We start from the raw sequence: 22,196 nt of genomic DNA, 5'->3' as shown, positions 1-22,196 counted from the left end.
AAATTAATTTCTGGGCATAGGCAGCGATATGGGATACACATCATAAGGTCACCCCAAGACACGAGGAATCTTTGAAATAAGCAGCAAGACTTTTCTTCTGCCTAGAAGACCTAGTGATATATTGCCAAACAGAGAGCAGAGAAAAAAATGCACTTGTGTCTGTCTCGGAATTCTTAATCTCTTTTATGAGCCTTAAACACTGCAACTCTTGGCGTTTCTCTGTAGGAATTTGAAAAGACCCTGAAACATCATTTTTCCTCCTCATGTGGCTGTTCTAGAGGCAAAGCTTTACTTTCCATGAATATTTGTAAGCACCAAGAACCTTTTTAGGCTTTTTCTTACACCTCCCCTTTGTCAGGGGAGACAGACGTATTCTTGTGACTCAGGAACTAAGCGCATCCCTAAAGAGCATGCGGGTCTCAGGAATGCTGAGCCTTAAAACTGATGCTGTCTGGGCCAGCAACTTTGAACTCGTGTTACGAGGCAGGTCCCTGCCCAGCTGCCCAGCTGGGCTGTGGGGATGTGGGGGTGATGGTGCAGGTGCCGGGGCAGCAGTGAGCTGGGATGGGTGGAGAGCCAGGGGAGGGCCTCTCCAACAGCCCCTGGAATGTTGGGGTTTGCACCGTGGCAACCATCAACAGCCCCTGCAATGTTGGGCTTTGGAGGCTGGCAACCATCAACAGCCCATGGAATGCTGGGCTTTGCACCTTGGCAACCATCAACGGCCCATGGAATGTTGGGGTTTGCAGCGTGGCAACCATCAACGGCCCATGGAATGTTGGGGTTTGCAGCCTGGCAACTGTCAACAGCTCCTGAACATTGGGGCTTTGACCTTGCAACGGCCAACAGCACTTTGATCTTGTGCTCTTGACCCAGCAAAGGCCAACGACCCTTGGATATTGGGGTTTGACCCTGCAAAGGCCAACGGCCTTTGGAGATTGGGGTTTGACCCTGCGAAGTCAAACAACCTTTGGAGATTGGGGTTTAGACCCTGCAAAGGCCAAAAGCCTTTGGACACTGGGGTTTAGACCCTGCAAAGGCCAAAAGCCTTTGGACATTGGGGTTTAGACCCTGCAAAGGCCAACGGCCTTTGGACACTGACATTTGGTCACTGCTCGTGCCAAGGGGCAGATGGAGACCCGGCGGGTGAGTGAGAGAGCTGCTGCCCTCTTTGTGCCAAGCCCAGCAGGGGCCTGGGTGGGCCTGGGCTGTGCCACTGGGAACAGTTCCCTTTGGGAATAGCAAGGGATTAACAGTTGGCTGTTCCGGAGCTGGCAGCAGCTTTGGTGCTGGCCGTGGGGACAGGCCTGGGAGGGAATGGGGGGGCTCCTGGCCATCCCAGAGCACACCCACATCTCCTCCTCCGTCCTTGTCCCACTGGAGGGTGTGGGCACAAACAAGGGAGCAGCTTTCATTGCCTTCCCCTCAGCCCAATTCACAGCGCAGCCTGAGCGCTTCCCGGAGACAAGAATGGGTTTCTCCCAGACATCTCCAAGATGATCCCCGGTGGGGCAGGGGAGGCCACGAGGATGACAGGAAGATGCTCCAAGGGCTGCAGCACCTGTGCCAAGGGAAAAGGATGCAAGAGTTGGGGTTGTCCAGCCTGGAGAAGGTTCCAGGGTGACCTTCCAATGCATGAAGGGGCTGGAAGAGAGCTGGAGAGAGACTTAAGCCAGGGGCCTGCAGGGACAGGACAGGGTTTAATGGGATATTGGGAGGGAATTCTTCCCTGTGAGGCTGCTGAGGCCCTGGCACAGGTTGCCCAGAGAAGCTGTGGCTGCCCCTGGATCCCTGGCAGTGTTCAAGACCAGGTTGGATGGGGCTCTGGGCAATTCCCCTTGTGGTGCTCTAAGAAGTGATGAGACACCTTCCAGCATGTTTGTTTGTGCTGCTGTCAACCTACTGGGCTGAAAATATTCCCAAGGAGGGGAGGAAGGAGCTGAGCTGGAATTCCAGGCTGGGAAGCATTTAGAGGCGACTGCCTCAGGGCCAGCCATGCAGTCTGAGTGTGCTCTTCCCTGTGCTCTTCCAGGGAGCTCGAGGCCTTTCTCACCAGGGACGTTTCTCCAGAGCCCCTGAGGTGAGTAAACTGCGCTGAGCTGGCTCGGATTTGAAACTGGTCCTCCACGAATGGACACTGGTTCTTGTGGAATCAGAAGAGGCATCTCAGTGGTACTTTGGAATAGGAACAGAGTACCTGACTAACAGCTGGATGTGGGCTTTCAGGTGCTGTTAGATGGCAGTGGCAGCATGGCCAGTTCCATCACCGGCACTGACCGTTCCCAGCATGCAGCCTCCAGGAACAGCCTCTCAACTCTGACATCCACTGATGCACAGCATCCCTTTAAATTGGTTTGGGAAGCCACAGAGAGTTGTGGGCGCTTGCAGCGAGGTTTTGAGCAAATGGAGGAGCAATGCAAGAGGCTCCGAAGCCACCAGGAGCAAATAGACTCTCTGATGGAAGAAATCAGAAGGTGAGTGTTTCTTCCTCCTCCTCCTGCGTTCCAGAGGCAATCTGCGTCCAGGTCTGGGCGTTCAGAGGTGTTCTGGGCGAACAACTCACCTGCCCTACCATGTGTAGGCCTCAGTGTGGCTCTCGAGCATCGTCCTGTCAGGGCTTTTCATGCTCTACTGTGACTCCCAAGGCTGCCTGGGAGATGCACAGCGATGTTGGAGTAGAATACTCCTTCCTCTCACTGTGCTGCTTCCCTGAATTCTGTTCTTTGGGTGCCCCTGTCCAGCCACTGCTTCTCCCTGAAGGAAGACAAAATCCTGCCTTCCTTTCCCTTTGCCTCTGGAGGATTTCCTTGGGAGGGAAAGAGCAAGGTCTTCCTTAGCCCACTGCCCCCAGCTCCATCGTGGAGGGCTGAAAATGGGATCGATGGCTCTGCAGGCCTCTTCCTTCTTCTGACTGAGCCTTGTCTCTGCAGTGACTGTGAAAACCTTGAGAAGTCCAAGGAAAAGCTGCAGCAATGCACTGGAATCCCGGCGGCAGGAGCCTTGAGTCTGCGCCAGAAGAACAGCAAGCAGCTGAAGGAAGCATCAGCCCAGGCGGAAGAGGCGGTGCAGCAGGACAGGATGGAGGTTGGTTTTGGAAATGAGGCTGGTTTTCCATTGAAAACTTGTCTTGCCCCTTCTTGTACAGTGGAGGACTTGGTGCACTTGAGGGAGAAGACCCATCACTGCAGAGGGAGCTGGAAGTCAACCGGCAGGCACTGGAGGAATTGCAGCTTCAGAGGGAGCTGCTGGAGCAAGAGGGGCGTGATGTTACCGTGGCTCTGGACACCTTATTCCTAGGCAGCACCTGTGAGAGTGGCAGTTGTGCCAGCCAGATCAGGCCAGATGCTGTTTCTGGCAGGAGAAGAGAGGGACACTGCTGTGCACACCTGGCTCAAGATGGCACACGCATTTATTAGCCAGGCATATGCATGTTCATCAGCAAAGGGTTACATGCTTCTGCAAAATGTGTTACTTTGGGCAGCCCCAGAGCCTCTAAAACAGGGAACGGAGCTGGGGAAGGGTCTGGAGCACAGGTGTGACAAGGAGCGGCTGAGGGAGCTGGGGGGCGCTGAGCCTGGAGAAAAGGAGGCTCAGGGGGCACCTTCTCGCTCTCTCCAACTCCCTGTGACAGGAAGGTGCAGCCAGGTGAGGGTTGGTCTGTGCTCCCAGGGAGCAAGGGACAGGACAAGAGGAAACGGCCCCAAGTGTGCCAGGGGAGGTTTGGATTGGGTGTTACAGGAGAGCTGTGAGAGAAGGGTTTGTTTCTGATGGTCTCTGTCAGACAGTCTCAGTTCTGGAGTATGTGGTAGGTTCGGCAAAGACACAGCAGAGGCTTTGCTTTTGAAGACAAAAGCTCAAAACCACAGTGTAGTCTTCAGGCTTGAATACCAGCAAGGGCCATGAGACACCTTCTTTGTGTAAGACAAGGAAATGGTATTGTTGGTGTGAACTGCTGCACAAATAGAGTCTGCTTTGGCCACATCAGCCAGACTGCCATCAGTCACTAAAGGACTGCTCACCACAAGAGCCGTTTCCCTGCCAGGCATGCCCTCGTTGCAGAGAGCTGCTTTGCACACTGGAGGAGGGGACACTTTGCTGTGGGTTTTGTCCGAGAAGGAGAAATCCTGTGAATTTTCACTTGCTTCAGCAAGCAAAATTGCTTTCCTCAACCACCCTGGAAATGTCCAGCACCGGAATAGATCCTGATAGACATTTTGTTGGTACGGGATTGTGCAAGGAGAACTGGTGTGATTTTTTGCAAGGCTGGAGCTGTGGGAGATGGCAGGCTATGGGGCTGTGTGGAGCATGCCCTCCATGTCTTCTCCATTGAATTTGGGGAGGTGAAAGGTGAACAGGGCTATCTTTGGGCCCAGGAATGAGCCCTCTCCTAGGAAGCCAGGCAGAAACATCAGCTTTCCGTTGGGATTTTTGTGCTGCTCTTGTGCTCTGTTTTTCCAAGACTTACCTCGGAGGATCTGCACTGTTCTCTTATGGGTCCTCTTTTGGTGTGCACTGGTCGGTGTCCATAGCCAAACGGAGTTTGTAGGACTTTTCTTTTGTGGGCACAGGGAGGGCGCAGCAGGAACGCTGACAAGAGAAAAATCTTTTTAAAGACTCGCCTGGAGTATTTCTGAACAGCAACCCAGAGATGTCTCCTGGGCTGTGTTCTAAGTCACTTCCTGGGAAGCTGGGTCCCCCCCAGGGCAGACAGTGGCCCAGGGGAGCAGCAGCCGAGTGCTCTGAGAGCGCGTGAGCCCATCAGTCTTTGCCTCTTGGCACACAGAGTTTGCAGGGCAAGTGTCAAGCCCTCTGCTCTTTCCTTCTGTGCAGGTCCTGCTGGAAAAGCAGAAGGTGAATTCTTTATCAGAGACACTGCTCCAAACTCGGGGACAGCTAAGCCTAGCCTGCCAGCAGGTGCAGCAGCTCAGGCAGGAGGTGAAAGAGCAGCAAGAGAAGGGGCAGGTAAGTCTGAGCAGGCAGGGAACAGAGTGCAGGGCAGTGGCAAGGGCACAAAAGGCAGGTACTGGGAGTGAGGAGGCAAGGGCTGCTTCAGGCCCTGGCAGCACAGAGCCTGGCAAGCTCCAGAGCTCAGGCCCGGGAAGGAAGGCTTGCAATGGAAGCAGAGCTGGGTAGAGAAGCCAAAAGAAGTCGCTGAAGGAATGGGATTTTGAGACAGCAAGTGGGAAAAGCTGAGCCTGAGGGCAGGTCCCAGGAAGTTGCTCTGCATTTTGTTGCCAGACCATCGAGGCAAAGCTGCAAGCTGAGCTGCAGGAAGCTCGTAGGGAAATCCAGGCAGCGCAGAAGAGGCACAAGGAAGAACTACGAGGCATCAAAGAGGAAATGAATGTCCTCCTCGAGCAGAGGGAGGCTCTACAAAAGCAGGTGAGTGAAACAGCAGTGGCACTGCAGCATCCAGCAGGGGGTCTGTGCCCTTCTTGCTTTTCCATGGCAGAGCAGCAGCTGCTGGGGTGGTCCCTGGGGCTGCCTCGTGCTCTGGGCTCCTTGGCAGCTGCTCTGCAGGACCCTCAGTGCTCTGCTGAATCTCAGCTGCTGCCCTGGACAGCTGGGCTAGTCCTCTGGGCTGTTGGCCAGCAACCATCAGCATGGATTCCTGCTGGCCTCTTCTTGCTAGCCTTGGTGTGGGAGGTGCTTTTTCAGGTGCCCTTGGTGGGCCACGTAGAGATTGAAACAAGTTGTGTGTATGCATTGTGAATCTGGTGCTCTGAGGACAGGGAGAAATGGAAAGTTGGCCTGTGCCTTTTCTCACAGCCTCTGCTGTGGCTGGCAGTGACAGGCTGTGGCTGTAGCCTCTGACTGCTTTGTTCTGTTTGACTGGAGGTGGGAGAGTTGACATCTCAGCTGGCAGCCTCCAGAGAGTCCCAGGCAACGATTGTTCAGAGAGCCCAGCAAGATGTGAGCTGGGCCCAGGAGCAGTCAAGGCAGAAGCTGTTGGAGGTTGAGCACCTCCAGAAGATGCTGGAGGAGGCAGAACATCAGAACAAGGAGCTGCAAGTGCACCTGAAGAACTTGGAGCTGGAAGGGAGTCAATGGGAAGAAGTGGCACGCCAAAATTCAGGATTTCGGGCTTCCTTGGACGCCCTAGAGAAGGAAAAAGCCAGGTAAATGAAAGCCTGTGGGACTCTGCCTTGTGGGAATGGATTCCCTCTTTGCCATCTTTGCACCTGCCAGGGGCTCTGGCAGCATCTCCTACGTGGCAGAGTTCTGAACTCTCCGTGCAGATGCGTCTCGTTGTCTGGATGTTGTGTTTCATTTTCTTTTCTTTCAAGCCTTCAGTTAGAGTTTTTCTGAAGACAAAGGCTTTTGGAGTAGCTCTTTCCCTCTGGGGGTGTGTTCTGTTGTGAGGTGGGTGTGCTAACACTGCCCAAGCTGCAGTGTAAGGAGCTGGACACATCCAGCAGCTCCGCCTTGGGTCCTGTAACTTGAAGCCTTTGGCATCTGGATCAGCCTGGCAGCCTGATGCCTTTGCTTGGCAGAACCATCTCAAGGCCCTGATTGCTGACCTAGGCCAGATTCCCCTCAAAGGCACCCAAGAACCAAGAATGTCTCTGTTGCATCGTTCCTCAGAAAATGCCCCCAGGTGCCTGGAGGGGCTCAAGCAGGGTCCCTGCCACCCTCCAGAGTCACAGGCAATACTGACTGTGCAAAGAATGCAAGAAACAAGACCAAGGTTGGCGGGGCTCCTCCAGCTGACCAAGTCCTGCCGGTCTTCAGTGCCGCAGGATTCTTCTTCCAAGAAGAAGACAAAGAAAAGGCAGGGCACTCTTGCTTGCCTGCAGGTTGCTGCATCTTCCATCAGGTTGTGCTCCAAGGCTCTGTTGCCACTTCTGCTATCGGCCTGTGTTTCTCCAGCTGGAAGTAGGATGGGTGCTGGTAAATCTTAGGGAACTTCCCCGAGATCCGCTGGCTGTAGGGTGCTGCTCCTCCTACCTGGACATACAAGATGGGGCAAGGAAATGTCTCTTCCATGTTGACCAAACCTTTCCCCCTTGGAGCCTGGGTAGTCAGAAGAAAACTCTTCCTCTCCCCTAATCTCTTCATTGCAAGACTTTGTTAGGTCTGCATTCACATTCCCATCTCAAGAAGAAGGTAGGACATGTAGGCAGGAACTCCCCATTCTTTCATGAATAAAAGCAGAGTGGGCACATGCTGGGCTGTGACTGCACGGGGAACAAACAAACAGCCACGTTGTTTAGACAAACCTCATCAGACAGAGCAGTTTTCCCCGAGGTGGTGCAAGTCCTAAGAGTTCCTAAAACGTGATACCGTGTAGTAATGAGTTGCATGCTTCCCTTTTAGGCTGATTCTGTCTCTGGAGGAAAAGAACCTGTGCCTCAGAACACTGGAAGAAAAGAACCAGGCACTGAACAATCAGGTGTGTCATCTGCATTCTGTGCTTCAGGAGTCCGAGCAGCTGTGTTCTGAGCTTAGGAGACAACTGCTGGAGCTCAACACCCAGGTAATCTGTGCCCTGGCATCCTCTTCTCCTGGGACACACATCATCACCTTTGGCTTGGAGGCCCCAACTGCTTTCCCCTCCCAGCAGCATCCACTGCTGCCGTGTTCTGCCCCGGGGTGCTGCTGCACCCACAGGCCAAGGCTGGATCTGGTGTCTGCTGCCGATGTTTTCCCCTGTTCTCTCCCGGGTCCCAGCAGGAAATGTGGGAGGAGAAGCAGCAGCAGACTCCTTCGGAGCTTCTCCATCCCTCTGTTAGCAGTGTTGTCCCAGATGGAGTTGGTGCCTGTGCTGGGCACCGAGCAATGTGGGCACACAGACGTGGCTATGGCAGGCTGGGGAGGGCACTTCCACCGCAGCCAGTTCAGCCGGTGTTGAGAGCTGCAGCCTCAAGGATGCCCATTGGCTCCCTTTCCCTGTTTTCAGGACATTTGTTTCCATTGGAATCCTTGGCTCTGTGCCTTCTGTTTTGGGCATGGTTTTGCCTGAAGTCATTTCTCCTTTGTTGCTTGCTCTACTGCCTGCTCTGCTGCCTCAGGAGCAGCCCTGTCCCTGAGGCTCTGTGCATCCATCTTCCAGATCCAGGCTGAGCTGGAAGCAGTGATCGAGAAGGCGGCTCTCCAGCCTGCTCAGGAGAAGCAGGAGCTGGAAACTGAGGTGTCTGAGCTGCGTGTGAGGCTCCAGAGCTCTGAGGAAAGAGCAGAGGCCATGGCCACGCAGTGTAAGGCTTTGGAGCTGGAGCTGAGGGAGGTGCAGGCTCAGAGAGACCATCTGAAGGCTCGCAACCAGGAGCTGCAGCAGGAGTTGGAGGAAAGTGAGCAAGGTAGAGCTTCTCCTCTCGCACCCACTGCCCCATCCTGTCTCGCCAGCAGGGATCTCTGATCCCGTGCAGAGCAAAAGTGCCCAGAGATGGCAGAGGGGAAGAACAACCAGCAGGAGATTTATCCATCCAGTGCCAGTGAAAGCTTTTTCTCAAGAAAGATGCCGTGGCTGGCAGTGCCATCTGGCTGTGCTATGGCTGATCCCGTGCACAGGTGGTGCCTTTCAGGTGCTGTGTCTGTGCTGAGGAGCTGTAGCTGGATGCCTCAGCTCGATTCCCCCCAACTCCAGGCCCTGCCAGAGCCTCCAGGCTATTGGCCTCTCTGGAGCAGGGCTGCACAGGCATCCCCGCTCCTTTGTCTCTCTTGGATTGCTCACTCTGCACAAGCCCAAGAGCAAAGACACTTTCCTATTCCTCTGAACCTTACCCCTTTGATTCCTGCTTTTTTCTCCTTCATTTCTGTCAGCTTTGGAAGCCCTTGTGGCCTTAGGGCCTGCAAACACAGGCAGGCCGAGAAGACAGTGCTGTTGTCCCTGCAGGATGCACATCAGTTTGCCTTTGCTTTGCTGTTCTCATTCTCCTTCTCCTTCCTGCTGCAGCGATGTGGAGGGCAGAACACCAGAAGACCTCTCGAGAAACTGCCCTGGAGAAAGAGGCCATTGCCCTGAAGGAAGAGGCTGTGACTCTTCATCAGGAGGTGGCACCTCTGCAGAGGAAACTGGAGAGCCTGGAGAAGGAAAGGAAGGATGTGCTGGTGAGAACGGCAGATGCCATGAAGGGCCGTTTCCTAGCTATGTTTGGCCCTTGTGTTAATAGTTCTAAGGAGCACCTCTTTGCAGTTGAACTTGTCAAATTGCATTCTTCTGAATAAGGAGGAAAAGATGTCGTAGTCATGTCAAAGCCAGTTAGTGCTGAGGCTGCTGGTTTTCCTCCATGCTGGAGTTTTGTGCCCTACAAGCTGTAGTTCTCAATGTCCACACTGGCTCTATGGACATTGCATGGTCTGGGCAATTCCTCGTGTCCAAACCCACGTTCAGATTTCAAATACCTGGACCTGGAACGAGGGGTGAGAAGGCCAAGTTTGCTGTTAATAGAAAGGTGTTTGGCCTTGGCCATCAGAGAGCAGCCAGTGGGGAGAAAAGAGAGAAAAGCAAAGTGCTGATGCAGATAAGGACGTGTGCCTGCAAGGGGAGAACTCGTCCTGAGTGGCAGCAGAGAATGACAGACTGATGTGGCCATTGCTGCTCCAAGAGAGGGCAGTGGGGCTCTTGGGGATGGTGCCATGGAAACTCTACACAGGAGAGCTCAAAAACCACTCCTGTCAGCCCAACTGCAGGGAATGAATTGCTGGGGGTGTTTGCTCTTCCCTTTCTCCCTGATGGAGAGCACATCCTCATTTAGGCACTGCCTAAATCCTTCTTAGCATGGGCTTGGAATCCTGGCTGCAGTTCTGGCAGCTGCTCCCCAAAGGAACACTCGAGTGGAGCTGCAAGAGGTCGGGGAAGGGCAGAAAGGGAGCTGGGACGGGCTGAGTGAGCTGGGAAAGACTCAGCGTCAAGGGTGGCCCCAGCAAAGGTCTGAGGCATCCCGAGAGGCAGAGAGAGAGGGGCAGCCTTTGCCTGCCTGTGGCAGGAGTCCCGATCTGGTATGAAAAGCAAACCCAGAGAGGGAATGAGTGACCTCCCTGTTTTGGCAGCGTGAACGGGAATTGTACGAGGAGCAGATGGGAGATCTGAAAAAGAAGAATGAAATGAATACACCGGAGATGCAAACTCATAAGGAAAACCCCCAACAATTGGAAGTGGACAGGGAAGCCAAGCAGGAACAGTTGGAGCATGGGGCTGCTGCTTTGAAGGAATGGCAAGAGACCGCTCAAGTCCTGTGTGCTGCACTGAGCAAGAGTGAAATTTCCAAAGGGGCTCTGAAGAAAGACTTGGACATCCTGAAGGAAAGGATTCGTCTCCAGGTAGGCACTGGCATTGATCTTCAGTCCACGTCAACGTCTCTCAGTGATTCCAATGAAGTTTCCCATGAAGAGGTGGGATTCTAGATCCCTGTCAGTCTAGGCCTGCTTGGGCAAAGCAGCCCGGGCTGCAGCAGGCAGCCTTGTGTGTCTGCCTGGCTCCAGCCAGAGACCATTGGCTGCCAGGTTGTTTGCTGGCACGCCTGGAAGGACTGATGCAGCTCTGGAGCTGCTGTTCAAATCAGCTCCAGGCCAAAAGCTGGGCATGGGGAATTGCTTCTCCCGTGCCCAGGCAAGGGGAGTTGGATTTGGTGTGGAAAGGAATGGAGCAGGTGAGCAGAGTGATGGACTGAAGTGAGCAGAGTTCTGTAGCAAGGGCTGAAGAGCAGCTGCACTGCTGGAGTTTCAAGGATGCTTCCCGAGATGGAGATATCTGAGGGACAGCTCTTGTGGTGTTTGAAATAAGGGAATCATCTCCTCTCTGAATACCCAGCAGGCTGTTGGAGCAGAAGGGAAGCGGCTGTCAGAGCGCTCCAGGAAGGGTGTGGAATGTGTGCGGGACCAGGTTGCAGCAGCAGCAAAAGACAAGCCAGAGAAGCGTGAGCTCAGGAGAACTTTTGAGGTAAAGTGGGCTTTCGCTGCCTCTGCAGAGCCTCAGGCTCCTCTGGAACACAAGCCCATGGTGTCAGGAAAGAAGAGTTGGAGGAGTTTCAAGGCCTCAGCAGTGCTTGAAGGCTCATTCTCCCCCTGGGCTTTGTTGCCCACATTGTGCTCTACTCCCATGTGGAATGCTCAGAACTTTGGGAGAGGGAGAGTTTGCTCCCTGTCCCTGGGCTGGCTGTGCAGGAGCTTGCTGTTCAGATCAGCTCCAGGCCAAAAGCTGGGCATGGGGATCTGCTTCTCCCGTGCCCAGGCAAGGGGAGGCAACACGTGGGGGTGAGCAGAGTGATGGACTGAAGTGAGCAGAGTTTTGTAGCGAGGGCTGAACAGCAGCTGCACTGCTGGTGCTTAGAGTAAAGTGTATTGGCAGTTGTGGAAGATGCAGTATTTTTGGGTGAGCACACAGAATTTGGGGCAGGGATGTTTTTCGGGAAGGAGCAATCTGGTGCCAGGCAAGCCAGCAGGGCCTGACACAGCACTTCCAAGGAAACAGTGCCAGAGGCTTTTGGCAGCCCAGGGTATGGGAGCTGCAGAGGGCAGATGCTGTGAAACTTTGAGCCCAGAGCACAGGAGCTCCCTGTCCTCTGGCTGCCTGCGAGGTGGCACTGGCTGGCTCTGCACAGGGCTCCTGAGGAAGGGCTTGAGCTGTACCTTGTCCTGCTTCCAGGTTTCCCAGGAGCAAGAGTCGTCGAGCAGGGCTCTGGAGCAGCTGCACCAGGAATCCTCTGGCCAAGGGCACGCACTGGCCCAGGTGTGCAGAGAGAAGGAGCTGCTGGGCCGGGAGAAGGCTGCCCTTGAGGGCCGACTGGCAGCCATGGAGTGTCACAAACAAGACCTTTCCAAGCAGCTGGCAGAGACCAGGTAAAGGCAGGGAGGAGACCCTTTCCAGATGCTTTTACCTTGCATGGACAGAAAATGGAAGTCTCAAGAAAAAGAAATATGCCACAATGTGAAGGTTATTTTTCTGACATCTAAAGCCAGCAAAGCTGTCGTGAGCCTTGGGCTTCTGTTTGTGCCGCCCAGCACACTCGTGTGGGAAGTCAAAAGCAAGCCACCCGGCCCTGAATTGAGTAGTAGTTAAACCATGCAGCTGTTGAGTGAAACCTCAAGTTTCTCTTGGGTTTAGTTCCTTGTTCTGGGCATTGAACATCCCTCTTTCCTTCCTAAGTAGCTTGACACAATCCTGATCTTCAGAACTGAAGCTTCATCTTCAGAATTCCAGGCTCTGACCTTGGGATGTTGGCAGTAGCACGCTGCCATTCATGGGGAAGCCAGAGGCTCCTGCTGAAAATGCTGAAGGCCTTCAGCTTCCAAGCACACTCTTGAGAAGTGTGAGGCAGGACCTAGAGCTGGTTAGAGAGCAGCAGGGAAACCTCTTTGGAATTGTTGACAGCCCCTGGGGATTCTTGCTGAGGGTTGATGGGCACCCACCTGTCAAACCTGCCAAGGTCCCTTTGGATGGTCCCTCTCACTCTCCAAAGAAGGACAAGACTTGGGCTACTGCCTGCTTAGCTGGCAACACTAAAATAAAGGTGGCAAGTCTAGTCCTTGACTGTGCAGAAGCTTAAACTGCAGTCTCTGCATTCAGGTAGTTGTTGTTCAGACAACATAGTGTTCTGAATTTTTACAAGTGCTGCCATGACCATGAGATTTTACTGTATCATGCAAAGTAGTTCTTGAAGTCTCTTAAATACAGGGTGTCTGGAAAATTATGTACCTTTATGTCCATGATGAAGAGAGTTAACAAGTCAGGGGTGAGCCAGGACGAGAGTCTGTTCTGTCCCCCTGCAGAGCAGCTTGGAAGTGCTGATGAGAGAAGGGCTGTGAGCAGAGGCTGGGCTTTTGCTCGTCGGCCCAGCCTGTGTGGGCACAGCTAGCCAGGGTCATAGGTCAGGAACAGCAGCTGAAGGTTCGGCTGTTGAGGTCACGTTGGGCTGGGCTGTCTGTGCTGTGCCAGGCCATAAGGAAGGCCTGGGCACTCCCTCAGAGGGCCCTGCTTTGCTATTGAAATGGCACAAATGGGCCTTCTCTGTACAAGTTTCCATGCGAGCCATTTGGCATTCTCAGGCCTGGGGACCTTGAGCCACGTTGTCCTGGAATAACTGCCTGGGAGTGTCAGGAGCGAGCAGCTCATGTCTCTCCGTATTTGCAACCTGTAGGTCAGCGAAGGAGAGCCTGGAATCCAGCCTGTTTGCTGCTCAGCAGCAGATATCTCAGCTGGAGATCACCAGCAACCATCTGGAGGCTCAAGTGCTCACAGTCACACAGGCCAAGGAGGCGCTACAAGGTGAGAACCTCGTGTGCTTTGTTTGTGGTGCCGCCCCTGCCTAGAGAAGCTGCTGTAAAGCCTCCTCTGTCTGCAGGGCTTCTGAGGAGCGGTGGGGCTGGAGGCAGGGCCCTCCTACGCCGACACTGGAAGGGCCTGAGTCAGTAAAGGCAGTAAAGACTCTGAATCTTGCTGTTGGTCATGTTTGCAGGAGAAGTGCAGTGCCTCCAACGTGAGCTGGAAGCAGAGAGAGCTCTCAGGAAGCAGGAGCAGGAAGACACAGCGCAACAGCTCTTGCAGGCAGAGCAGCAGCGTCAGGAAAGCCTCAGGCTTCAGGGAACTGCTCAGCAAGTGGAAATAAACAAGCTCCTGCAAGACCTGGTAGGTGACAATAGGCTTCTGAATTGTCCAAGCCGGCCCTGGGGGCTGGTTTAGCACCAGCAGAGCCTGAGGGTGTGAAAGGGCAGCAATGCTCTGCCAGAGGCCTCCCGCTGCTGGGCCGGGCAGGAGAGGCGGCGGCTCGGACTCGGAGGCGCGTGAAGACCCCCAGGATGGTGCTGGGCCACTAAATGCAGCCACGGCTTCCGTGAGGGCGTAAGACGAGTTCCAGAGCAGCTTGGGCAGTGCCCACCCAAAGCGTGGCAGCCCAGGGCAGGATCTTCCCCGAGTCCCACCTGCCACGGAGCAGATGCCAGCGTGGAGCAGATGCCAACAGTGCTGCTGGCTGCAGGCGTGGGAACTCGGTTCCTGTCTTGCTGTGCTCCCACGGTGGACAGAGGGATTAGCTTTGGGCTGGAAGCAAATGGAACAGGCCCCGGTCCTTCAGTCCTTGTGACTGGGGCATCAGGGTGCCAGAAGGTGACACCTCCTTTTCTGAATGGTTGGACTCAATGCTGGTGCAGGTCTTTCTCAACAGAAATGATTCCATGGTTCTGTGATTCTTGCACCTGCTGAGCCTCCTTTTAAATTCCCTGACAGGACATGGTTTCTGGAGAGCAGAGAGCCAGTGCTGTTGTCTTTTCAGGTTGGGGTTTGTGGGAGGGATGAAGCTTCACGTTTCTCAGCGAGGAGCTTGCCTGGGGACTGCAACTTGAAGATTTTTCCTCCCTTCCTCAGGCAAGTGAGCGGGAAAGGCACCATGCAGAGATGCAGGAGACGCTGCAGCAATGGGGAAAAGAGAAGGCAGAGAGAGAGCAGGAGCACGAGAAGGTGCTGTTTGAGATGAGGCAGAAAGTTGCCACCCTGCAGGCTCAAAGAGAAGAGGAACGAACTAGATTTGAAAATGCCAAGCGAGAGGTAATGATTGTGCAAGGAGAATTGGTGTGATTTTTTGCAAGGCTGGAGCTGTGGGAGATGGCAGGCTATGGGGCTGTGTGGAGCATGCCCTCCATGTCTTCTCCATTGAATTTGGGGAGGTGAAAGGTGAACAGGGCCCTCTCCTAGGAAGCCAGGCAGAAACATCAGCTTTCCGTTGGGATTTTTGTGCTGCTCTTGTGCTCTGTTTTTCCAAGACTTACCTTGGAGGATCTGCACTGTTCTCTTACGGGTCCTCTTTTGGTGTGCACTGGTCGGTGTCCATAGCCAAACGGAGTTTGTAGGACTTTTCTTTTGTGGGCACAGGGAGGGCGCAGCAGGAACGCTGACAAGAGAAAAATCTTTTTAAAGACTCGCCTGGAGTATTTCTGAACAGCAACCCAGAGATGTCTCCTGGGCTGTGTTCTAAGTCACTTCCTGGGAAGCTGGGTCCCCCCCAGGGCAGACAGTGGCCCAGGGGAGCAGCAGCCGAGTGCTCTGAGAGCGCGTGAGCCCATCAGTCTTTGCCTCTTGGCACACAGAGTTTGCAGGGCAAGTGTCAAGCCCTCTGCTCTTTCCTTCTGTGCAGGTCCTGCTGGAAAAGCAGAAGGAGAAGAATTCTTTATCAGAGACACTGCTCCAAACTCGGGGACAGCTAAGCCTAGCCTGCCAGCAGGTGCAGCAGCTCAGGCAGGAGGTGAAAGAGCAGCAAGAGAAGGGGCAGGTAAGTCTGAGCAGGCAGGGAACAGAGTGCAGGGCAGTGGCAGGGGCACAAAAGGCAGGTACTGGGAGTGAGGAGGCAAGGGCTGCTTCAGGCCCTGGCAGCACAGAGCCTGGCAAGCTCCAGAGCTCAGGCCCGGGAAGGAAGGCTTGCAATGGAAGCAGAGCTGGGTAGAGAAGCCAAAAGAAGTCGCTGAAGGAATGGGATTTTGAGACAGCAAGTGGGAAAAGCTGAGCCTGAGGGCAGGTCCCAGGAAGTTGCTCTGCATTTTGTTGCCAGACCATCGAGGCAAAGCTGCAAGCTGAGCTGCAGGAAGCTCGTAGGGAAATCCAGGCAGCGCAGAAGAGGCACGAGGAAGGACTACGAGGCATCAAAGAGGAAATGAATGTCCTCCTTGAGCAGAGGGAGGCTCTACAAAAGCAGGTGAGTGAAACAGCAGTGGCACTGCAGCATCCAGCAGGGGGTCTGTGCCCTTCTTGCTTTTCCATGGCAGAGCAGCAGCTGCTGGGGTGGTCCCTGGGGCTGCCTCGTGCTCTGGGCTCCTTGGCAGCTGCTCTGCAGGACCCTCAGTGCTCTGCTGAATCTCAGCTGCTGCCCTGGACAGCTGGGCTAGTCCTCTGGGCTGTTGGCCAGCAACCATCAGCATGGATTCCTGCTGGCCTCTTCTTGCTAGCCTTGGTGTGGGAGGTGCTTTTTCAGGTGCCCTTGGTGGGCCACGTAGAGATTGAAACAAGTTGTGTGTATGCATTGTGAATCTGGTGCTCTGAGGACAGGGAGAAATGGAAAGTTGGCCTGTGCCTTTTCTCACAGCCTCTGCTGTGGCTGGCAGTGACAGGCTGTGGCTGTAGCCTCTGACTGTCTTGTTCTGTTTGACTGGAGGTGGGAGAGTTGACATCTCAGCTGGCAGCCTCCAGAGAGTCCCAGGCAACGATTGTTCAGAGAGCCCAGCAAGATGTGAGCTGGGCCCAGGAGCAGTCAAGGCAGAAGCTGTTGGAGGTTGAGCACCTCCAGAAGATGCTGGAGGAGGCAGAACATCAGAACAAGGAGCTGCAAGTGCACCTGAAGAACTTGGAGCTGGAAGGGAGTCACTGGGAAGAAGTGGCACGCCAAAATTCAGGATTTCGGGCTTCCTTGGACGCCCTAGAGAAGGAAAAAGCCAGGTAAATGAAAGCCTGTGGGACTCTGCCTTGTGGGAATGGATTCCCTCTTTGCCATCTTTGCACCTGCCAGGGGCTCTGGCAGCATCTCCTACGTGGCAGAGTTCTGAACTCTCCGTGCAGATGCGTCTCGTTGTCTGGATGTTGTGTTTCATTCTCTTTTCTTTCAAGCCTTCAGTTAGAGTTTTTCTGAAGACAAAGGCTTTTGGAGTAGCTCTTTCCCTCTGGGGGTGTGTTCTGTTGTGAGGTGGGTGTGCTAACACTGCCCAAGCTGCAGTGTAAGGAGCTGGACACATCCAGCAGCTCCGCCTTGGGTCCTGTAACTTGAAGCCTTTGGCATCTGGATCAGCCTGGCAGCCTGATGCCTTTGCTTGGCAGAACCATCTCAAGGCCCTGATTGCTGACCTAGGCCAGATTCCCCTCAAAGGCACCCAAGAACCAAGAATGTCTCTGTTGCATCGTTCCTCAGAAAATGCCCCCAGGTGCCTGGAGGGGCTCAAGCAGGGTCCCTGCCACCCTCCAGAGTCACAGGCAATACTGACTGTGCAAAGAATGCAAGAAACAAGACCAAGGTTGGCGGGGCTCCTCCAGCTGACCAAGTCCTGCCGGTCTTCAGTGCCGCAGGATTCTTCTTCCAAGAAGAAGACAAAGAAAAGGCAGGGCACTCTTGCTTGCCTGCAGGTTGCTGCATCTTCCATCAGGTTGTGCTCCAAGGCTCTGTTGCCACTTCTGCTATCGGCCTGTGTTTCTCCAGCTGGAAGTAGGATGGGTGCTGGTAAATCTTAGGGATCTTCCCCGAGATCCGCTGGCTGTAGGGTGCTGCTCCTCCTACCTGGACATACAAGATGGGGCAAGGAAATGTCTCTTCCATGTTGACCAAACCTTTCCCCCTTGGAGCCTGGGTAGTCAGAAGAAAACTCTTCCTCTCCCCTAATCTCTTCATCGCAAGACTTTGTTAGGTCTGCATTCACATTCCCATCTCAAGAAGAAGGTAGGACATGTAGGCAGGAACTCCCCATTCTTTCATGAATAAAAGCAGAGTGGGCACATGCTGGGCTGTGACTGCAGGGGGAACGAACAAACAGCCACGTTTTTTAGACAAACCTCATCAGACAGAGCAGTTTTCCCCGAGGTGGTGCAAGTCCTAAGAGTTCCTAAAATGTGATACCGTGTAGTAATGAGTTGCATGCTTCCCTTTTAGGCTGGTTCTGTCTCTGGAGGAAAAGAACCTGTGCCTCAGAACACTGGAAGAAAAGAACCAGGCACTGAACAATCAGGTGTCTCAGTTTCGTTCTGCTCTTCACGAGGCCGAGCAGCTCTGTTCAAACCGCACAGGACAACTGCTGGCGCTCAACATCCAGGTAATCTGTGCCCTGGCCTCCTCTTCTCCGGGGACACACATCATCATTTTTGGCTTGGAGGCCCCAACTGCTTTCCCCTCCCAGCAGCATCCACTGCTGCCGTGTTCTGCCCCGGGGTGCTGCTGCACCCACAGGCCAAGGCTGGATCTGGTGTCTGCTGCCGATGTTTTCCCCCGTTCTCTCCCGGGTCCCAGCAGGAAATGTGGGAGGAGAAGCAGCAGCAGACTCCTCTGGAGCTTCTCCATCCCTCTGTTAGCAGTGTTGTCCCAGATGGAGTTGGTTCCTGTGCTGGGCACCGAGCAATGTGGGCACACAGACGTGGCTATGGCAGGCTGGGGAGGGCACTTCCACCGCAGCCAGTTCAGCCGGTGTTGAGAGCTGCAGCCTCAAGGATGCCCATTGGCTCCCTTTCCCTGTTTTCAGGACATTTGTTTCCATTGGAATCCTTGGCTCTGTGCCTTCTGTTTTGGGCATGGTTTTGCCTGAAGTCATTTCTCCTTTGTTGCTTGCTCTACTGCCTGCTCTGCTGCCTCAGGAGCAGCCCTGTCCCTGAGGCTCTGTGCATCCATCTTCCAGATCCAGGCTGAGCTGGAAGCAGTGATCGAGAAGGCGGCTCTCCAGCCTGCTCAGGAGAAGCAGGAGCTGGAAACTGAGGTGTCTGAGCTGCGTGTGAGGCTCCAGAGCTCTGAGGAAAGAGCAGAGGCCATGGCCACGCAGTGTAAGGCTTTGGAGCTGGAGCTGAGGGAGGTGCAGGCTCAGAGAGACCATCTGAAGGCTCGCAACCAGGAGCTGCAGCAGGAGTTGGAGGAAAGTGAGCAAGGTAGAGCTTCTCCTCTCGCACCCACTGCCCCATCCTGTCTCGCCAGCAGGGATCTCTGATCCCGTGCAGAGCAAAAGTGCCCAGAGATGGCAGAGGGGAAGAACAACCAGCAGGAGATCTATCCATCCAGTGCCAGTGAAAGCGTTTTCTCGAGAAAGATGCCGTGGCTGGCAGTGCCATCTGGCTGTGCTATGGCTGATCCCGTGCACAGGTGGTGCCTTTCAGGTGCTGTGTCTGTGCTGAGGAGCTGTAGCTGGATGCCTCAGCTCGATTCCCCCCAACTCCAGGCCCTGCCAGAGCCTCCAGGCTATTGGCCTCTCTGGAGCAGGGCTGCACAGGCATCCCTGCTCCTTTGTCTCTCTTGGATTGCTCACTCTGCACGAGCCCAAGAGCAAAGACACTTTCCTATTCCTCTGAACCTTGCCCCTTTGATTCCTGCTTTTTTCTCCTTCATTTCTGTCAGCTTTGGAAGCCCTTGTGGCCTTAGGGCCTGCAAACACAGGCAGGCCGAGAAGACAGTGCTGTTGTCCCTGCAGGATGCACATCAGTTTGCCTTTGCTTTGCTGTTCTCATTCTCCTTCTCCTTCCTGCTGCAGCGATGTGGAGGGCAGAACACCAGAAGACCTCTCGAGAAACTGCCCTGGAGAAAGAGGCCATTGCCCTGAAGGAAGAGGCTGTGACTCTTCATCAGGAGGTGGCACCTCTGCAGAGGAAACTGGAGAGCCTGGAGAAGGAAAGGAAGGATGTGCTGGTGAGAAGGGCAGATGCCATGAAGGGCCGTTTCCTAGCTATGTTTGGCCCTTGTGTTAATAGTTCTAAGGAGCACCTCTTTGCAGTTGAACTTGTCAAATTGCATTCTTCTGAATAAGGAGGAAAAGATGTCGTAGTCATGTCAAAGCCAGTTAGTGCTGAGGCTGCTGGTTTTCCTCCATGCTGGAGTTTTGTGCCCTACAAGCTGTAGTTCTCAATGTCCACACTGGCTCTATGGACATTGCATGGTCTGGGCAATTCCTCGTGTCCAAACCCACGTTCAGATTTCAAATACCTGGACCTGGAACGAGGGGTGAGAAGGCCAAGTTTGCTGTTAATAGAAAGGTGTTTGGCCTTGGCCATCAGAGAGCAGCCAGTGGGGAGAAAAGAGAGAAAAGCAAAGTGCTGATGCAGATAAGGACGTGTGCCTGCAAGGGGAGAACTCGTCCTGAGTGGCAGCAGAGAATGACAGACTGATGTGGCCATTGCTGCTCCAAGAGAGGGCAGTGGGGCTCTTGGGGATGGTGCCATGGAAACTCTACACAGGAGAGCTCAAAAACCACTCCTGTCAGCCCAACTGCAGGGAATGAATTGCTGGGGGTGTTTGCTCTTCCCTTTCTCCCTGATGGAGAGCACATCCTCATTTAGGCACTGCCTAAATCCTTCTTAGCATGGGCTTGGAATCCTGGCTGCAGTTCTGGCAGCTGCTCCCCAAAGGAACACTCGAGTGGAGCTGCAAGAGGTCGGGGAAGGGCAGAAAGGGAGCTGGGACGGGCTGAGTGAGCTGGGAAAGACTCAGCGTCAAGGGTGGCCCCAGCAAAGGTCTGAGGCATCCCGAGAGGCAGAGAGAGAGGGGCAGCCTTTGCCTGCCTGTGGCAGGAGTCCCGATCTGGTATGAAAAGCAAACCCAGAGAGGGAATGAGTGACCTCCCTGTTTTGGCAGCGTGAACGGGAACTGTACGAGGAGCAGATGGGAGATCTGAAAAAGAAGAATGAAATGAATACACCGGAGATGCGAAGCCGTAAGGAAAACCCCCAACAATTGGAAGTGGACAAGGAAGCCAAGCAGGAAGAGTTGGAGAATATGGCTGCTGCTTTGAAGGAATGGCAAGAGACCGCTCAAGTCCTGTGTGCTGCACTGAGCAAGAGTGAAATTTCCAAAGGGGCTCTGAAGAAAGACTTGGACATCCTGAAGGAAAGGCTTCGTCTCCAGGTAGGCACTGGCATTGATCTTCAGTCCACGTCAACGTCTCTCAGTGATTCCAATGAAGTTTCCCATGAAGAGGTGGGATTCTAGATCCCTGTCAGTCTAGGCCTGCTTGGGCAAAGCAGCCCGGGCTGCAGCAGGCAGCCTTGTGTGTCTGCCTGGCTCCAGCCAGAGACCACTGGCTGCCAGATTGTTTGCTGGCACGCCTGGAACGACTGATGCAGCTCTGGAGCTGCTGTTCAAATCAGCTCCAGGCCAAAAGCTGGGCATGGGGAATTGCTTCTCCCGTGCCCAGGCAAGGGGAGGCAACACGTGGGGGTGAGCAGAGTGATGGACTGAAGTGAGCAGAGTTCTGTAGCGAGGGCTGAAGAGCAGCTGCACTGCTGGAATTTCGAGGATGCTTCCTGAGATGGAGATTTCTGAGGGACAGCTCTTGTGGTGTTTGAAATAAGGGATCATCTCCTCTCTGAATACCCAGCAGGCTGTTGGAGCAGAAGGGAAGCGGCTGTCAGAGCGCTCCAGGAAGGGTGTGGAATGTGTGCGGGACCAGGTTGCAGCAGCAGCAAAAGACAAGCCAGAGAAGCGTGAGCTCAGGAGAACTTTTGAGGTACAGTGGGCTTTCGCTGCCTCTGCAGAGCCTCAGGCTCCTCTGGAGCATGACACGTGTGCCCAGGCAGTGCTCTGGAGTCCTCTGCTTGTTTCCTTGCCTCTCCCTGTCCCTGCTGTGGGCGCACCCTTTTGTTTGTTCTCTCTGTTGTGGCAGCCCATGGCTTTCACAAAGGCACCTTCACTCTGCTGCCTCCCTCCCTGGCCCCGTGTCCCCAGACACACACTGGCCTCTCCTGCACAGCCCCCAGCGAGAGCTCTTTGCCCCCAGTGTTGTCTGGTGCAATTGAGGGTCTCTGAGCAGAGATCTCCTCGCCTTGATGTCCAGAGGTCCTTTTGCCCCATGTTTGCTGACAGGTTTCTGTGACCCTTTCTCCCATCCAACGTGCAGGTGGAACACGAAGGGAGGAGAATCAGAACTTTTAGGAGAGTGTTCCCCCACACTACTTTACATTGCCTGTCTCCCAGTCTGACCAGCAAAATGCATCAACCTCTGAAAGACAAGAGTCCTCCAGTAGCTCAGGGGAGCTGCAGCCCTCGTGCTGAGGCACAGCCCGTGGAGAAAGGGGTCAGTGGCCCGAATGCGTGCTTTGGGAATCAGAGCTGGGTTCCTAAATCCTGTTGGAACTCTCTCTCCCAGACCTGTGGTGGCTGAGGGTTGTAGGAGGGAAGGGTTTGCCAGCCGTGAACTGGACTTGTTGATCATCTGAGCTCCGTTCAGGGGCAGTGTGGGAGCCTGTTCCTTTCCCCTTCCCCAGGGGCAGAGTGTTGGTGAGGGCTGGAGTTGGAGGCTGTGTCTGCCCCCACAGCCGGTACCGTGGGGCTGCGGATGCTCCTGCCCGCGTGGGCTTGACTGAGCTGGGCTTTCTGCCTCTTTCAGGTGTCCTTGCTGCAGTCACAGCTGGCCCGAGACCGGCAGGACAACCTGGAGGGCTGTGCAGGGAGCAGGCAGGAGATGCTCCGGTTGAGTCACAAGGACCTCCTTACTTCCTAGGCTTGTCAGAGAGGAGCCAGGGTGCAGCTGGATGCAGTTGTAGCCTCAGATTTTGTCCATAGTTTATGTTTAAAGGATTGCAGGTGTAGCTGTAGGGTTGTAGG

At 54.4% G+C, this 22,196-nt stretch overlaps 2 protein-coding genes across 2 annotated transcripts; both read left to right on the top strand.

The window, feature by feature from the left end:
• The first annotated feature begins 2,244 nt into the window (after nucleotides 1-2,244).
• On the top strand, nucleotides 2,245-18,090 carry LOC116452682 (centrosome-associated protein CEP250-like). The gene is made up of 18 exons (XM_032127336.1): nucleotides 2,245-2,474; nucleotides 2,931-3,084; nucleotides 4,831-4,962; nucleotides 5,239-5,382; nucleotides 5,839-6,119; nucleotides 7,318-7,477; nucleotides 8,054-8,297; nucleotides 8,894-9,057; nucleotides 9,991-10,332; nucleotides 10,754-10,879; nucleotides 11,585-11,778; nucleotides 13,077-13,204; nucleotides 13,395-13,564; nucleotides 14,300-14,479; nucleotides 15,066-15,200; nucleotides 15,477-15,620; nucleotides 16,077-16,357; nucleotides 17,556-18,090. Exons 1-18 carry the CDS (start codon nucleotides 2,251-2,253, stop codon nucleotides 18,088-18,090), a joined length of 3,738 nt encoding a protein of 1,245 aa, XP_031983227.1. The 5' UTR covers nucleotides 2,245-2,250.
• LOC116452681 (centrosome-associated protein CEP250-like) lies at nucleotides 18,088-22,092 on the top strand. Its single transcript, XM_032127335.1, has 5 exons — nucleotides 18,088-18,535; nucleotides 19,132-19,286; nucleotides 20,229-20,498; nucleotides 20,971-21,099; nucleotides 21,979-22,092. The coding sequence occupies exons 1-5, from the start codon at nucleotides 18,421-18,423 to the stop codon at nucleotides 22,090-22,092; spliced, it is 783 nt and encodes a 260-aa protein (XP_031983226.1). The 5' UTR covers nucleotides 18,088-18,420.
• Nucleotides 22,093-22,196: the final 104 nt, after the last annotated feature.

Source organism: Corvus moneduloides, chromosome 17 (genome assembly GCF_009650955.1).
Source record: "Corvus moneduloides isolate bCorMon1 chromosome 17, bCorMon1.pri, whole genome shotgun sequence".
Classification (NCBI taxonomy): Eukaryota; Metazoa; Chordata; class Aves; order Passeriformes; family Corvidae; genus Corvus; species Corvus moneduloides.
This window is presented reverse-complemented; position numbering and strand designations above follow the sequence as displayed.